Below are 18,973 nucleotides of genomic sequence, written 5' to 3'. Positions count from 1 at the left end.
TTATGAAAAACGACAAACTGTTGGGCAGATGAATGTAAGAAATATTATTAAAGTCATATTCATAGGAAAAATCAACCAGAGACAATATACAAATAACAAAATACCTATAGCCTATCATAGGTGTAGTCAGCTTTTGTCAGGATGGATGGTCAGAATTTCTATCAAGGGTGGCTAGTTCTCTTTGGGAATCTGATTATTGTATCTCCTATTTGTATATTTTCAAAATTGAAGATTTTAGCTTAATTATCTGTTTAACATAAGCCCTATTTGCACAAATTTTACAGTTAATTTTTACTCAGTTTTACCAAGTAACTTAAAAAATCTGCGAAAAGGTTTTGCCATAATATATACATGATATAAATGACTAAAACCCTATAAATATGTGTTTGGCCTAAATAACCAAAGGTTCAATTGTATGAACACAAAAATTAACTTAATGGAGTCAGCAAGCCTATATACATACTTTTTGTATTATTTTAAATCCCTTTCTTGCTTAAAAGAGAAAATTTACTGCTTATGAGTGCCCTAACTTGTGACACAGTCAAATATAATGCATTTCAGAAGTGAGCTTCCAATTATAAACATCATTTATGCTATGGCAGATGTCATTAAGATCAAAGATAATATTAGCCTTTTAAGGGGCAATTTAATTGAATGGAATTTGTTATGAGATTAGAAATACACTTGTTCCACTAACCAGGAGAAATAGTATCTTCTATCTTTAGGAATTATTTCTCAATTATAATATTATACAATTAAATAAATGAATATGATGCCAGACTCTTACTGAATAATGCCAAAGGACTACATTCTCATTCTTGTTCAAGAAAGAAAATCCAGACCTTGAATTCTTACCATTTGGTTCCAGTGGTGGGGACCACTGTACGTGAAGTTCTGTGGAACTGATTTCCCGTATCTCAGGAGGGCTCAGCCTTCTGGGAGGTGCTTGAGCTGTGGTCACCATAATGGGTAAGCTGTGCAAGCATCCCCCACTAGTACATGCCTGTACAGAAAAATGGTACCTGGTGAATGGAACCAGATTCCAGATGGTAGCTGAGGTTTCATGACCTTCGTAGGGATCACATGGTTGAATGCCATCCAAAGGAACACAGGACAAAATGTATTTCTCTATAGGACCAGAATGATTAGAGAGTGTACTCCAGGTGAGTATCACCGAATCTGAGCTAACAGGAATGGTATAGCTTAAGTTGAGATGTCCCTCTGGAACCCCTGGCTTTGTCCTGTAAGTGACAGCTGCACTCCTTGTTGAACCATGCACACTGGTGGTCTTGATGTAATATGAATATGAGGTATACGGTGACAGGGAAGTATCTAAGTAATGCTGAGTATCTGGAATGAAAAGGAACAGAAGGAAGATCATTATATTCCACAAACTGGAAAAGGCTCATTTCTAATTTCCTTCCATCATATTATTTAACTACAAACTCTGCCAATCCATTCCTTTGAATAAGAGTACATATTTTCAAAAGTGAAATAAAGCAAATGCTGGTTACTTTCATTATTCAGTATAATGTAAAAAAATTGTCATTTGTAAAGAATAATTAAAAGTTTTAGCTTTATTTTTCCCTTTATAATCTCTTTTTAATAGAAAGCCTAAGAAGAAGATTTGCAGTCTCTGAAACAGAAATAACTACTTCTTCTGTGTAACTGGATAACTAAATGCCAGTACATTCAGCCAGTGGTCAGCAAACTACCAGAAAAGGGTCAAATCGGTTGCTTGGCCAACACCTTGACTGAATCCTTTCCTGATTTTCTAGCCTATATGAATTGTGTGAAATGATAAATGTTCATTATTTTTAACTGCTAAATTTTGGAAACATTTGCTATCTGCGATAAAGAATTTACATGAGAAGTTCCAGACAAAACTTCTTTGTATGAATGATCGTGCGGACCGATAGAAGACGGGATAAAGGAGGTTAAAAAAAGAGGGAGAAAGGAATGGACATTATCAGCCATGTGTCTGAAATCCCCATTCACTAAAGCAACAGCCAGCATATTGTAGGGCTGTAAAAGATAAATGATAGAGTGCCTTCTGCCCACTCCCTGGTGGCATTATATCTGTGGATGGGGAGGAGGTCTCCATTAAGCAGATATTAAGAAAGAATGAACAGTATCAAGGACCTTATAAAAACAATTGCTGTCCTCTGTTTTCTTTCTCTTTTCCTCCTCATAACTTCTGTCTCTTTCTCTCAGGGATAACTGAACCATCTCACCACTTGCTCCACTGATCCTTGATGTGTTATGGGATGAATGATAATGATATTAAAGATGGGAAAGAATAATAATAAAGGTAGAAATGAAATTCCAGATTTACTAAGATAGTCTTTTTGCCTAAAACCCTATGTTAAAATCACCAGGTGATATAAATCATTATCTTATGTAGTAACAACTGTTCTCTAGTCTCCCTGGGGAAAGACTTCCCCAGAGTGACATTTAATGGCTTTTCCCCACTCATACCATCCAACTGGAACAACAATGCATAGGACTGTGAATTTCAGGGGTTGGAGGAGGATGCAAAGCAAGTCTGTCTTCTAAACCACCTTGCCCAGGAGAAGATATATGCCCTAATCTGGCTTTCATCAGTTATAAAGATACTTTTTAACTTCCATATAACTATTATATCTAGTATTCTTTGGATTCCAAAACCAAATTTTAAAAAAGTATAATTTATTGAATATTCCATAAACCTATAACACTGAGAAGCAACATAAACAAGAGTATTATTTTCCTCTGGACTGTTCCCATCCCACCAATGACATGACACCTCTGAGGAAGCCAAATTGGGTCTATAGCAGGAGCAACATCAGTTGCTGATGATGTACATTCCAAATGCTAACTTGACCTCTGTACTTTTTTTCTTCTGAAAGCATATGAGAATGCAAACCAATTAAATTTCATTTAGGGAAATACTGACTATATGCTTTGCAACTAAAAACAACTAATTTGAAAGATTTCAAAATTGTGATACAGTAGTGCATCATGATCCCAGCATAGAAACAATTACCCTAGAGAATCCTGTAGTACACAGGCCAGCTAGGAAGTTTCTATTTTAACAAAGAACTCTATAATGGTCTCAACCAAATGCTCAAACTTGGTTGTAAGACTACACTATTAATTTTCTTTGAAAAGTTCAATGCTTCTCCACCTATAATTCCAAATGCCTTTATTTAACCCAAGGATTTGTGTTCATTCAGCTGGATATAAGTAGTGTTTCCTTTTCATATTACACATGCTATCCATGCACTGGAAATGGAGTAATAAACATGAGGGTATTATTAGAATGGTATCAACTTCTGACAGTGTTAACCAATTGTTCTTACTGTTTAAATGCCATCATGCAGATAATTTTCACATCATTAATTATAGTGATTGTCAAGAAATGCCAGAAATGGTATTTTTAATGAAAACTACATTTTTAGGAAATAATACTTTGTTTAATAGGATTATATAAATGTCTGATTAGTAAATGAATAGGCATTTATTATGTAACAAACTGTTATTTGGATTCTATTTTAGTGCAATCATGAAAAAGAGACAGACTGTTGCACTCATATATAATGTTCTATAAAATAGATTACAATATGTTAGTATGGAAAACATGGGTTTGAATGGTAACCTTTATAGTTTTACATTTAAATTTGCTGTCGAATTAAGCTGTGTGGAAAATAGGGTGACCCTAATTTACAACTCCAGAGATAATTCAACCAGTGATACTGTCATCTTCAAAATCATTTTCAATATTTTTATAACTCTTCTCTTCCTCTATCACAAAAGTTTAAGTTTCAGGACACCTGGATCATGCTGATATTTGGAAGAAAATAAACATTTTAGTAGCAGGTTTTTAGGATGCTTTGCCAAGATGGCAGATGTAGACAGATGTTCATTTCCCTCTGCAATCTGCATCATGAAGTTCAGAGTTTCCATTAACTTCAAAGAAGATGTGGAACACCGAAGAGACTATTTAGAGTTTTGAGAAAGTGGCGGACGTAGCAAGCTAGATGCAAGTAATACAAAATTAGGGTCAAAATGTACCCGATTACAATAAGTACAAAATAAAACTGTATGCCATGCAGGAGTTTGAAAGTCAATTCCTATTTTAAAACAAGGCATCCTCCAATAACCATTTTAAGAAAGGTTATGGAATGTCAGTGTTTTGAGAGTTTTCTACATTTTCTAATTATGCATGTTAAAGTAGAATTTGGAAAGTTAAGTTTTAAAGGGAACAGAATGAAAACTTGAATTGAAATTCTGTTTCAAGGTTTCCTAAACTAGATTCCTAAACTAGTCTGTAGTTAAACATGACTAGAGTAAAACTCAAGAGACCATAGCTGGAAGAATCTCAAAATTCCTATTTCTTCATTTTGTCTTTAGGAAAATTGTATCTAAAACAATTGAGAAAATGTTTTTAACATAAAAAGTTTCTTAATAGTTTGATCTCTATGCTCTCATTTTAAAAATCTTAAAAGTTACAAATGCAAAGATGGCCTTCCTGGCTTGTTCATATTCTTCCTCTTTCAAATAAAGTTCCTGTTGCTATGCTCTATCTTCATAAAAAAGCAATATATATACATAATATTACATTATTTGCTTGGAAATACTGATTTCAGATAAAGAGGACTCCTTTTTAACCTGAAAATTTAAAATCTAAATCCTTTAAAATAGAAATATCTGAGAAAAAATTTTGTGATATTTGCACACAGAAAAAAACTTTAGATCCATGTTTTTAAGTCCTCCAGAATTTTAACTTAAAATATTATAACTCATGATAGATTTTTAGTAACTTTTAATTACCTCAATGCCATGAATATTTTTCATTAATTGAAAAGATATCATTTTGTAGGCTATCATAGCCTACAATTTAGTTAACAATATGTCAGATTTAATTTTTTTATGCCATATGCCACAATTCTGAAAGATTATTGAATATTTAAATCATTTCTAATATTTGAATATTAAATATAGGTATGAACATTTTTGTGATTTTGTGTCTTTTTATGAACATCCACTTGAGATAAACTCCCTGAAGTATTTTTGATTAATCAAATGGTATTCAAAAGATAAAGTTTTCTCATACATTTGAGTAAATTATTGTACATGAAAAGTTGCCCATATGAACACACATAGACATCCCAGAAGTTTCTGAATGTTCCAGATTCTCCACACTGCTAGATGGAATCATTTTTTTTTATCCTTGAGAATTTAGTAAGTTTTTAGCATTTGCTAAATAATATAACACATCATTTTTATTGCATGTCTTTGATTACTACTTAAATTTGTAATTCTCTCTCTGCTTGAAACCCTGTGCTAAAAAAAGAAAAACCACAATATTTATCCTCAGTGACAGAGAACTTAACTAATGTATCAATTCTCAGAATATTCTATCTTTCTATCACCAAACCCTTAAACTCACTGAATGGGTATTGATCTTCAGAAATGTAGATTTCAAAACCATCCCTGAATAAACTGTAAGTAAGCCATTGGGCATTTGGAGAATCAGGTGGACTCCAGAAGAGATTGATGGCAGAAGAACTTTGAACTTGTCCTCTGGGTGGAGGTTGCTGGGATGGAGCTAAATTACAATAGAGAGAGCATTTATTAGCAAAAGCAATCAATAGACACACAAGTGAACTAAAGTAAGATATCCAGCAAAGAGGTCTTTCTGATTCAGGATTGCTTTATCAAGAAGACATGTGGTTTACCAAGACATTAATAAACAAAGGGTATGCATCATGAGTTCTCTAAAACAAAGCTTTTTATCTATAAGTATAAAATAAATTTGTAGGTCAAAGCAGCTGACATATATATAGTGGAGAGGAAAACCACAATAGTTGACATCAAGCATTACTTTCTTTGCCTTTTTTTTTCCCAAGAAATCATGCAAGGATGCATAATATTTATTTTCTACTTAATTAATTTCAAAGTTGACATACATTTCATTGAAACCTGAAATTTAAGTAGCATACTTTTTGGAATTTTTATGAGGAAGTTTTCCATTTCATTAAGCACAATACCTTATCGTGCTTCACAGAACACAATGTAAAGAATTATATTAGCTGTTATAAATAGCTAGAGATGTTAAATAATGTAAATTTTACCAATTAACAATTTCATATGCTATGTGAATCTACTAACTTCTATTAAAGGTGCTTTTAAGAGGTGACATAATTACTTATCATGTGTTTAAGAACACTCATCTAACATTTCAGTGATAATTCGTATAATACAATTATATACTGTGAAAATATTGTTTTCTGCCTCTGTATATTTTCCTATTTCTTCAAGGAGACTCCACATTTTTTTAAGCTGTAGATGGACACACATCTTTATTATTATTTATTTATTTTTATGTGCTGCTGAGGATCAAACCCAGGGCTTCTCACATGAGAGGCAAACGCTCTACCACTGAGCTACAACTCCAACCCGACTCCCCAATTTTTGAGGGTAGGTTTTCTTTTCTCTTTTTTTCCCCCCACAAAATACACAATAGAGACAAATAGCATCTCAGTGTTTTAAAGGACAATCAAGCACCAAGATGTGTAATCCCCATCCACTTTGAACAGCATAACTTAATCAGATTTTCTCATGAATAAGATGTCAAAGGCACAGGGTACTAAGTAATCTTTTTCAACCATTAATACTTTAACAAATTTTTAAAAAGTCATTTAAATAAATGAATCCATCGAGTAAATTATAAGCATTTTTATAGAAAATTAACTGAGTTCACTTGGTGACTTAGGCATGATCTCCAGAGTTAACGAGAAATTACGTTAAATTAAGTAATTTGGGGAGATTTTAATAAAAGAACTCTTTTCAAAGGATAGACCAAAAAAGTGATGCAGTAATTCAGAGAAGGGTAAAAGTGGAGTTCTTCTACTGTGTATGTCTGAGGTTCTCAAGACTACCCTGAACCATAGGTTCACCATGAGTCTCATAGGCCACATCATAGAGTCCTACTCATGGTGAAGACTTATTACAGAATGCTATCAGCAAAAGGAAAGTCATTGGTCAAGTCCAGGGAAACCAGATGCAAGCTTCCAAGAATCCTCTGCCAGTACTCACATTGGATATACTGAAGTACATTGTAAAAGCTTGTGTGAAGTGTTGTCAACCAGCGGGGAAGCTCATGAGAAATTCAGGACTCAAAAAAGTTTTTATTGGGGGCTTTTCATGTAGGCAGCCTCTATCCCACATGTACCAAAATTTGGGGCTCTCAGAAGGAAAGCAGATGTTAATAATAAACCACAGAGTTTGTACAAAAGTTTAGGTGTACTGATCCACTTATCAGTTCTGGAGAGGATGAGAACTCAAGAATTTATGAAATTCAAGTTTCCAGATGTCAACCCAGGGCCAGCCTTGTAAGCAATCCTTTTGAAAGATAATCAGTTGGCCTGCTACATGAACTCTTCTTTGCATGCTATCCCTGGCCTGAAGGAGGTCCCAGGGACAGAAAAGGCTGCATAAGAACATCACCAGACAAGAGCTGTAACTCCTGTGGAAAATACAGTTAGTTCACAGCTTTTCCTGCACTAAGAAAGGGAGCTGGGCATTCAGTATTCTCACTTCTCTTCTCATTTGCCCACTAGATGACTAGGGGTTTCCTCCTAGGAGCTGAAGTCAACCAAATAAACTCCAAAGAGCAAGCAAGCCTGATGATACAGATCATAGAGGTTTAGAGGCCACAGCATGGTAAAATATGAAATAGTAAAATGAAGTCATTCTGCATACCAGGAAAGACTTTCAGCTAAGAGTTACTGAAAATTTTACCAATTAACAATTCATTAGTAACCATGAGTGACATGCTCCATTTTAAAAACATAATAAAATAACATTATAGCATAGTATTTCAAGAGCACCGAATATGAATATATAAAATTACATAGATTATAATATAGGTTTCCCAAAGATAATGTCACTAGATCCTAAATGAGAAATATGTATCATATTTTTAAAGAACAATATTCAATATACCACTTTTAAACACAGTGGAAACTCTAGATGCACACTCACGGTTTCCATTTTGTTTTATTCTTTGAAATGTACATTAAGTGGTACTCAAATTCCAACTGTCCACATATTTATTTAGATATAGGACAAGAATAGTAACAAGTTCAAAAGGACATATGATAACAAACGTTTCTGAACTTCCCTATCCATTTTTAATTCAGGGATTTGCTCTATTTGACATGGTCACTTTGGTTACACCCTGACAGTGAATTTGGTTCTTTCACTGGATTTGAACTGAGGATTTTAAATTTTGTGGTTTATGATTGAACCACAAAGAGGCATAAACTGCTTCACTAGTAGCAGTCTTAAAAAAATCTTGTAATCCATGGCCATCTAATTTTTTTTTAATGATGATTCATGATTTCATCAAAAAAACTCTGCATCCAACCAGGCCCACAAGAGATTTTAGAATTACAGCAGTTAAAACTGACCTTCTGACTATTTTCTGTGATAGAGGAATACTTTGGGGATGACTAAGAGAGATATTTCAATCTCATGCCAAAGGGTGTAGAAAATGATTTACAGTACATGCAAGAAAAGTCCTTCATACACATAGGCTTCAACCCAGGGGCACTTAACCACTCAGCCAAATATCCAGCCCTTTTTTTGTATTTTTATTAAGAGACAGGGTCTTGCTAAATTGCTGAGGCAACTTTGAATTTGTGTTCCTCCTGCTTTAGCCTTACAAGCCAATGGAATTATAGGCAGGCATCATCATGCCCAGCTACATAAGCTCTTTCCCATATGAACTTGGTTACTTGCTATGACCATTTCCAACCTTAATATTATTTGTCTTTACAATATAAACAAAAGTACCTGCTTGGCATTTAAAGGAGAATTTTCATAGACTTGAAGATTTAGATGATTCAACATCACTTTAAGAATAGGACTTAAAAATAGCATACTACACTGACACAGCCACTTCAATGTTTATAGATGCACAATTCATAATAGCTAAACTGTGGAACCAACCTAAATGCCCTTCAATAAATGAATGGATAACAAAACTGTGGTATATATACACAATGGAAATTAGCATTAAGAGAGAATAAAATTATAGCATTTGGAGGTAAATGGACGGAGTTGGAGAATATCATGCTAAGCTAAGTAAGCCAATCCCACAAAACCAATGGCAGAATGTTCTCTCTCATAAGTGGATGCTGATCCATAATGGGGGAGAGTTGAAGAGAATGGAGAAAACTTGGGCAAAGGGGAGAGAGAGAAGAGGAGGGGACATGGGGGTAGGAAAGATGGTGGAATGAGACAGACATCATTACCCTAGGTACATGTATAACTGCACCTGTGGTGTAACTTTACATTGCACTCCATTTCTGTACGATGAATCAAAAAGTGTTCTGCTGTCATGTATAACTGATTAGAACTAATAAAAAATAAGCTTAAAAAAGATTGAAACTAACCTTCAAAAAAGAATAAATATTATGAAATCCTGAGCATGAGATATCTTAACCTACCCTTATGTTCTCAAAACAGAATTCTGAGAAAACGTTCAGATATGCATTCATTAAAATTGCCAAGAATGATCTCTGCATATGCAAACTCTCTTTTAAGGAATAAAAGTATAACATTGTGACAAGATCCATCTGTCTGGGAACCATGAGCTTGAATAACACTTTGGGAACTTTGGTAGTTGCATGATTGTAGTTAAGTATGGATTAGACTCTCTGAACATTTCTAATCTATAGTAAAAGCATAATAAAGTATACTTCTTGGGGTTATTTTGAGAAGAAATTGTGTGTGTCTGTATTCATCTGTATAAATATAGTTGTATGTGTATAACTCAGCAAATATCACTTTCTTTTTCTCCACCTTCAAACTACAGAGTAAGTTCTTGTTGGTTATTACATGCTAACAATTATGAAGGGAATCTTTTGCAATAGATACACATAAATAATATTTAAAATGGGAAAATTACATTCTGTCCTAATATCTTAATGAGAGAGTGCTTATACACAGATCCTATGTGGAACTCCAAATGCCAGAACACCAGAGAGTGCATGGTCACGTATCAAAGGAACAATGAATAAAAATCACAGCTATAATTACACTACAGGTTGTGTGAGTATTCAGAGAGAAGGTGCAATGTTTTCCTTATCTAAACCCAAACTCCCCAATTGAGATAATACATAGCAATGATTGCTGGCAGAAATTCCAAACACTGAAATTCTTTGTGAGAGTCTCATTCAGCTAAAGAAGAATATAATGAATTTATGAACCATATCCTTAGTAACTATCTGCAAAAGTTAACAAGAATGAGAAGGACTACTGATCTGGACCTGATTCTGCTCAACAGATGATTAGTTGGAAAGAAGGAAGTATCCAGAACATCAGATGAAAGTTATCTCTCATGTGAGGACACTGCCCTGTTAGTACAAATGTCTACATTCCCTCTGTGCAATCCTTAGCTGGATGACAACCAAGTCCACATTCAATGCAGGACATTCCCTGTGCCTATGAGGGCACAATCCAGGAGCTCCACACATCCCTTCTATTCATATCATGTTGGCCAAAAACTTAGTGGCAAAGCAACTACACAAGAATATGTGACTGTGAAACCTAACTCTGTATTCTGTTGATAGGGAACAAGAGGGTAATGATGAATAAGAAAAAGTAGGAATATCTTCCAAAGAAGAGATTAAAAAGAAAATAATCACTGGAAAATTATAAAATATATTTACAAAGAAAAAGAAAATTAAGGTCTTCTGGTTATAGAAGCACATTTTGATTATACTGGATAAAATTATTACTGCTTCTGGGAGCCCCAAATCAATGAAAGGCAGGGGAAAAATATGGGAACACTTACTCTTGACAAACCAGTAGAGCTCTGAGCAGGAATAGCTCAAGTCTGGGCTTGTTCCCTTGCCACCAGTTCCATGGTCAAGTACATTAATCTTGCTAGAGTAGGACTGATGAAAAGCAGCTTCAATACCAGAGAGGACTGGGGGCAAAAATTCAAAGATTTGCCAGCTAAAAGTGACAAATTCAACTGGACACAATGATGAAAATCCATAGCTTTGCTGGTCTGAGGATATGCTCCCAGCCTGCAGAAGTGGTTAGCTTACCAAAGAATAAACCAGGCAATCCTAGATATGAAAGCCATTTAAGGGCTGAGGAAAGCTCTCCACAGATCCCCGACTTTCTGAGGAACCATGAATATATGGGGGAAGCCAAGAGAATCAGTGACAAATGAAGGCCAAGGAGAGTTGAGAACTAACTGTGACTGAATGTATTCCCAGCCCATATGCATATTGATCAGCAGAAGCTGGAAGTCTTCCAGATGTCTGAAAGTATTTGAGCACAAGGATTGTCCAAATCATTGACTGACTCAGACACAGGGGTGACCTCTCAGCAGTCAGGCTATAAGTAAAAACTAAAATTAAAAAAAAAAAAAACTGATTAGAGACAGAACAGCTGCCTACTGCTCCACTATAGAGGAGATTGTTTTCCACAGTTAAGTGTTTACAAATTACTAAAAATAATCTAACAATTTAAGTATTGTCAGCATAAAATTACAAAATGTCCAGTGAATTTCAACCCATAGCAGCAAGGAGACACAAACTGAATGGTCCCCAATATTAAGCCTAGAAAACAAAAGAAGAAACTTGAAACCAAGAATTCTGAATCTAGAAAAAAAAACTAGCCACCAAAAATAAAATAAAGACATTCTCAGTTAATTAAGAAAACAAAATCATGAAAGATTCATTGTGAGCATCACTGCCCTGTAAACAGTTATTTACCTGTGTCTATAAATTTGTCGACTCTAGGTACTTAGAAGTGGAAACATACAGTATTTTTCTATTTGTGTCTGTCTTTCTTAGAATGTCCCAGACTCCATCCATATTGTAACATGTATCTGAATTTAATTCATTCTTATGGGTAAATAAATCCATCATGTATTACCACATTTTCTTTATCCATTCACCCTATGATGGACACTTGGGTTTTTACTACATCTTGGTTAATGTGTATACTTCCATGAACACTGATGCACAAATACCTGTTTGGGTCCTTGCCTTCGATTCTTTTGGGTTATGTACTAGAAGCAGAAATTACTGGATCATACGGAAAGTCGATGTTTAATTTTTGAGTAACCACCAAACCATTTTCCACAGAAATTCTACCATTGTATATTCCCACCACAATTCATTAAGTTCTCAATTTCTCCACATTCTCCCACCACTTTTTGCCCATAAATCAAATGGATGTATAAAGACTTTGATTTATATTACCCTAATAACTAATAGAGTTGAGCATCTTTTTATGTGCTTACTGGCCATGCATGTATCTTCTTTAGGAAGATATTTATTCAAGTTCTTTGCTTATTTTTCATTCAATTATTTGTTTTGGCTGTTTAGATATAATATTTCTATATTAGATATGTGATTTGTACAGATTTCCTTCCACACTGTGGGCTATACTTTCACTGTCTTGATCATATGCTTTAATGGACATTTTTAATTTTGCTGCAAGCTAAAGTTACTAATTTTGTCTTTTGTTCCTATGCTTTTACTGTCACAAGAAATTCTATATAGGTTCATTGTCAAGAATGTGTGTGTCCAAGTGTATTCTTTTTTTAAATTGTTTTTTATTTATATATGAGAGCAGAATGCATTATAATTCTTATTATACATATAAAGCACAATTTTCATATCTATGGTTGTATACAAAGTATATTCACATACCAATTTGTATCTTCACACATGTACTTTGGATAGTACTGTCTATCACTTTCCACCATCATTAATAACCCCATGCCCCCTCCCTTCCCCTTCAACCCCTCTGCCCTATCTAGAGTTCGTCTATTCCTCCCATGCTCACTCTCCCTGTCCCATTATGAATCAGCCTCCTTATATCAAATAAAACATTTGGGGTCTGGTTTTGGGGATTGGCTAACTTCACTTAGCATTATCTTCTAAAATGCTATCCATTTACCTGCAAATGCCATGATTTTATTTTCTTTTATTGCTGAGTAATATTCCATTGTGTATATATGTCACATTTGGTTTAGCCATTCATCTACTGAAGGGCATCTAGGTTGGTTCCACAGTTTAGCTATTGTGAATTGTGCTGCTATAAACATTGATGTGGCTATATCTCTGTAGTATGCTGTTTTTAAGTCCTTTGGGTATAGACGGAGGAGAGGAATAGCTGGGTCAAATGGTGGTTCCATTCCCAATTTTCCAAGAAATCTCCATACTGCTTTCCATATTAGCTGCACCGATTTGCAGTCCTGCCAGCTATATATGAGTGTACCTTTTTCCTCACAGCCTTGCCAACATTTATTGTTATTTGCATGCATAATAGCTGCCATTCTTATACCAGGGTGAGATGAAATCTTAGAGTGGTTTTGATTTGCATTTCTCTAATTGCTAGTGATGATGAACATTTTTTTCATATATTTGTTGATTGATTGTATATCCTCTGAGAAGTGTCTGTTCAGGTCCTTGGCCCATTTATTGATTGGGTTATTTGTTTTTTTGGTACTTAGCTTTTTGAGTTCTTTATATACCCTAGAAATTAGTGCTCTATCTGATGTGTGAAGGGTAAAGATTTGCTTCCAAGATGTAGGCTCTCTATTCACTTCACAGATTGTTTCTTTTGTATTCTTTTAAATATGGATATAATCAGTTTTCCCAGCATCATTTATTCAAAGTACTTTACTTTTTCTTCATTAAATGTTTTGGTACCCTTGTTTAAATCAATTCACCATATATGTGAGAGTTTATTTATGGATTCTCTATTTCCTTGTTTTTTTTTAATTTTATTTTTAGTTTTTTGTACCAGGGATTGAACCAGTAGTGCTGAACCACTGAACCACATCTCCAGTACTTTTTATATTTTATTTAGAAACAGGGTCTCGATAATTTGCTTAGGGCCTCACTAAGTCGCTGAGGTTGGCTTTGAACTCATGATTCTCCTACCTCAGCCTCTGGAGCTGCTGAGATTACAGGCATATGCTAGTAGGGTGGGTTGGTTCTTTCTCTCTCTCTCTCATTAAGGCACATTTTTATTACATCAAGCTAGATACTAAAAATGGGTCAAAACACCATAACAGATTTAAACACAATCCAGAACCCAGACTACCTACCTAGAACATATCAAGATCAAGAAAAATTTACTCAATAACTTGGAAATAAATATTCGTTTATTTATTTACTGGTACTGGGGATTGAACCCTGGGGCATTTAACCAGTGAGTCTTATCCCCAGTCCCCTTTTGTATATTATTTAGAGACACGATTTCACTAAGTTGCTTAGGGCCTCACTAAGTTTCTGAGAATGGCTTTGAATTCATGATCTCCTGCCTCAGCCTCCTGAGCCACTTGGTGTGACACCAAGCTCTGCTTACTTTTTTTTTAATTGGTTCTTTTTATTTCTACATTAGGATTCATGTTGATATAATTATAAAAGCATGAAATATAATTTGCTCTAATTCTGTCCTTAGTACTTCTCTTTTCCCTCCCCTTTACCTTACCCCTCCTTCATCCCCTTACTCTACTGATCTCTTTGCTATTTACTTAGAGGTTTTTGTTGTTGTTGTTTGTTTGTTTGTTTTAATCAGTAAGATTCACTGTGATATATTCACACATATGTATGCAGGAAAGCTAGGTCAAATTCATTCCACTCTTTCCATTATCTCATCCCTGCTTACTTCCCTTCATTCCCCTTCATCTACTCCATTGATATTTGTTCTATCATAAATAGAATACACATCTCACTTTTCCATTCCCTCTCTCCCCCCACCTCTCTCTTCTCTTTATTTTGAACTAGCTTCTACTATACATCTTAGAGGCAGTACCACAATGTTTTGATCACTGTAGCTTTATAGTCATAGTTTTAAATCAAGCAATATGAATCCTGTATCTTCTTTTTCAAAATTGTTTGGCTTCTAGGGCCCTTTAGATTATATTTAAGTTTTGGGTTAGGTTTTTCTATTTCTGAAAAAAAAATGGCATTGAGATTCTGATAGGAATTACCTTGAATCTATAGACTGCTTTGGGTAGTATTGTTGTCTTAGTGAAAATGTCATCCAAACATGGGATCTCTTTCCATTATTTTATATTTTCTTTCAGTCTAAGGTATACAAGTTTTCCATTTGGTTGGTTAAATCTTTGATACATAGTAAATGGAATTGTTTTCCTAATTTCTTTTTCAGATGTTTCATTTCTGGTCTATAAAACACAATAAATTTTGTATTTTTTTGCAAAAATAGAAAAACCATCATAAAATTCAAATTTTTCTTTTCAATTTTAACTACTTCTACTTCTCTTTCTTGTCTAAATATGCTAGCTAACATAACCATTATGATGGTGAATCGCACTCACAAAAGTAAGCATCCTTCTATTGTGCTTAATATTAGAGGGGAAAATTCTAATATTTCACCACTAAATATGTAAATTATGATTCCAGTTGATTTTTTTTGCATAGATTCTCAGGCAACTCAATGATAAATGGATAATCATTTCAACAAATATTATAAGAACATTTGGATATTCATGTACCAAACATAAAAATAAAGAACTCTTATACTTACCTCATGATATATGTAAAATTAATTCAAAATATTTCAGAAACAGGTATATGTTTGAGCGTGTGTGTGTGTGTGTGTGTGTGTGCACACTTAAAATGTCAAACTTTAAGGTGAAAACACTGAGAAAATTTTTGTTCTATTGGCAAAGCAAAGATTTCTTAGATTGGATACAAAAATATGATCCATAAAGAAAAAACTTGCTAAATTAGACTTCATAAGAATAAAAAGTTTGAATTCTTTAAAATGTATCATTAAGAATATGAAAAAGGAATTTACATCATTGGAGGAAATATTTGCAAGTTGTATCTCAAATATGTAAGAAATTCTTTAACTCAATAAGAAGATAACTGATAAAACATGGGCATAAGAATTCAGAGACACTTTGCAAAAAAAAAAAATGACAACACACATGAAAAGTTGCTCTACAAGGTTATTCATTTGGAAAAATACAAATGACCAATGTGAGATACCACAGTACACTCACCAAATGGCAATAATAAAACAATATTGAATGTTGTTGAAACTGTAAAGAAATTGGACCTCCCATAAATTGCTGATGCAAATGTAAAATGGAACAGCCCCAATGGGAAAGACATTGACAGTTTTTTTAAAAAATTAAAAATAGACTTACCATACAAACAAGTTTTTTACTCCCAGGTATACCCAAGAGTTTTAAAAAAAATAAGTATATCCAGAGATTTGTAACTATATGTTGATCGAAGCACCATTCATAACAAATAACACTTAGAAACAATCCACATATCAACAGATCAATGGAGAAACAAAGCATTGTCCATCCATAAATGCTATACTACTCAGCAATTAATAAGAACAAACTACTAGGACATGCAAAAACTTGGATGAATCTCAAAAACATTTTGCTAAGAAGCTACATATAAATGCCTAAATATTGTATGGTTTCATTTATAATAAATCTCCAAGAAAATTGCTGCATCAAAACCATATATCTAATTGTTGAGGATTAGAAGTGGAAATGGATATTAACTGTTTATGGGCACAAGGGAACTTTATTGAAATAATAGAATATAGCTGTATTATAGTTATGTTTACAAAAACCATAAATTCCCTAAAATTCATTATGCTACACACATAAAATGTGATATATAAATTATACTTCAATAAAGCTGTTAATAAAAGGAGAACTATAAGGCTTTCTGATAACTAAAGTATGGATAAAAAAAGATGACTAATGTAAAAAGCATGTATATACTCAAACTTGCATATTTAGCCATTCACAGCTCATTTGCATTCAAGTCTTGACACTGTCACATATTTAGGACAACCTGGATCATTCACTAGGGACACATGCAAAACAATTCAACTATTTAATCCCTGTTTTGCTTCTATTGGCCCTATCAAGGAAAATGACCATCATTTTGAAACTATGAAACCAGTGTTGATAGGAAAGTAAAGAACCACCCAATAGGGAAGCATACCGTCAAAGAGACTAATTTTTAATTTGAATTTAATTCTTGAACACTTTGGAAATATTCTAGAATCCCACTCTGACTTCCTGCCCCACACTTCCCCCCAGTAAAAAAAAAAAAAAGTAAAAAGTAAAAACACAAGTGATATTGCTAACCTATTATCAGTGGCCTCTAGGGAAGAAGAAATTATAACAATAGTCATCACACCAGATTTTCTAACCTGTGTAGAGGTGCACCATGACAATTTTTAAGAAGAACATGTTTTTGATATTCAATGGACACAGAAATAAATACTAGCATGTCGTAGTTCACAGTTTCAATACATAGCACAACATTCCCTTGGATCACATCACATCTTTGTGAAGCCCTTTTTCTGGATGGTTGTTACTAGAATAAAAAGCAAGTACCCGTGGAAATCAAGGTGGAACAGGAAAGAAGGGTCTCTTCACATTCAGCCCACAGTCAGCATTTCCTGCCTACTCTCTACTCTCATGTCTATTGTTCTTGCTAGATTTCAACTTCCTCTGAAGGGAAAGACCTGTCCTAATTTTTAAAAGTGATATTGATCTTCCAAATTTACACCGTGCTGTAGATTTTGTTATACACAAACTTAAAATGGTAGCAGTAACAACCACGGCAGGTGAAGGGATATGTTTAATATCAAGGATCACAATTTTAAAAGGATATAAAATCAAGAAGAATCTATCCAGAGAAGAATAATTGGGAATATGAAAGTTTTGAAAATTATGACAAATCAGGCACTTGGAATGACCAAGAATGTTTGGTCCAGAGAAGGAAAGGCTTAAGATAAAGGTAAATATCTACCACTACCAAGAAATGGAGGCTAGGTCTCTAGTGACCAGACTATTCAGTTTTGCCAGAGGTATGATTCTTAGATTCTAACTCAGACGGAAGAATAGTCAGTAAAAATTAAAGTGTGGAGCAGGTACAGCATTTTCACGTAAAATTAACAGAAGAGCCAATCAAAAGTCACCAATATGCTGGAAGGTTTATTGCAAACAAATCAACCAATTATAAAGATAATTACTGAATAACAAATATTCATTAAATGGTCAATGAAATATAGATTTGTGCTTATAAAGTACCAATACAAAGCAGTTATGCAAGTCCTTTCTCAAGAGAAACATAATACCTAAAGTTTTACTTATTTCATCAATCCATAGGGATTGATGAAATAAAGGATACTGAAGAGAAGCCACACAGGTACAAAATCTGACTGAGCCTTATATACTTCGTCTTCCATTAAGTTAAAACCTACAGTACAGTTGCTGTGGAGCCCAATGGGCCATTATTTATTTCCACCTCTCTCTCTATCCCCCTTAAATATATAGACAGCTAATTCCAGGCATGCTGGCTTGTGATGATCTGTCATGACTTGTGGCATTTCCTAGCATTGTGACTCATGACAGTCTCAGGACACCCCAAGGAGAATATGCATAGCACAATATGTTGTAGAGGGCTCCTTACCACATGTTCCCAGCAGGCATGTCTTAGGAATTCTGGAAAAGGTAAGGATATGTGATCTTCAAGTAAACAAAGAGAAAACATCAATATGTTATGAAATTGTGGGACTGCTGGTGACCTTGAGAGGTCCAATTTAAGGTAGTGGAGAATGGTGTTGAGAAATCAAAAGATACTAAAATGTAATCTTTGGATTTAAGGAATTAAAAACCTAAATGTGATTAAATAAAACATGACTCAGGCCAGGCTGAGTCAAAAGGCTACTTGGAACACACCTCTATCCTAGTCCCATATATACATGTGTTTGTGAACCTGTTTCTTCCACTTGAATATATGCAAATCGAAAGCAGAGGCAGTGTTCCACATCATTTCAGTATTCTTAACATGTGACATAGCGCACAAAAGCATTTTCTTCATGCATATGTAAATAGTGAATATTCAAAAATAAAAAATAAACATCCAAAGTTGGA

At 34.2% G+C, this 18,973-nt stretch overlaps 1 protein-coding gene across 3 annotated transcripts in view; it reads right to left on the bottom strand.

Moving 5' to 3' along the window:
• Ush2a (usherin) overlaps positions 1 to 18,973 on the bottom strand; it is a 724,044-nt gene that overhangs the window by 507,659 nt on the left and 197,412 nt on the right. For all 3 annotated transcript variants that reach the window (XM_076831652.1, XM_076831654.1, XM_076831653.1), the window contains exons 15-16: positions 5,432 to 5,590; positions 856 to 1,350 (exon numbers count right to left, since the gene is read on the bottom strand). In XM_076831652.1, the coding sequence (XP_076687767.1) occupies positions 856 to 1,350; positions 5,432 to 5,590 (654 nt within the window). The remainder of the gene's footprint in view (positions 1 to 855; positions 1,351 to 5,431; positions 5,591 to 18,973) is intronic.

This window comes from Callospermophilus lateralis, chromosome 13 (genome assembly GCF_048772815.1).
Source record: "Callospermophilus lateralis isolate mCalLat2 chromosome 13, mCalLat2.hap1, whole genome shotgun sequence".
Taxonomy (NCBI): Eukaryota; Metazoa; Chordata; class Mammalia; order Rodentia; family Sciuridae; genus Callospermophilus; species Callospermophilus lateralis.
The sequence above is the reverse complement of the archived record's forward strand: the minus strand, read 5'-3'. Positions and strand labels throughout refer to the sequence as shown.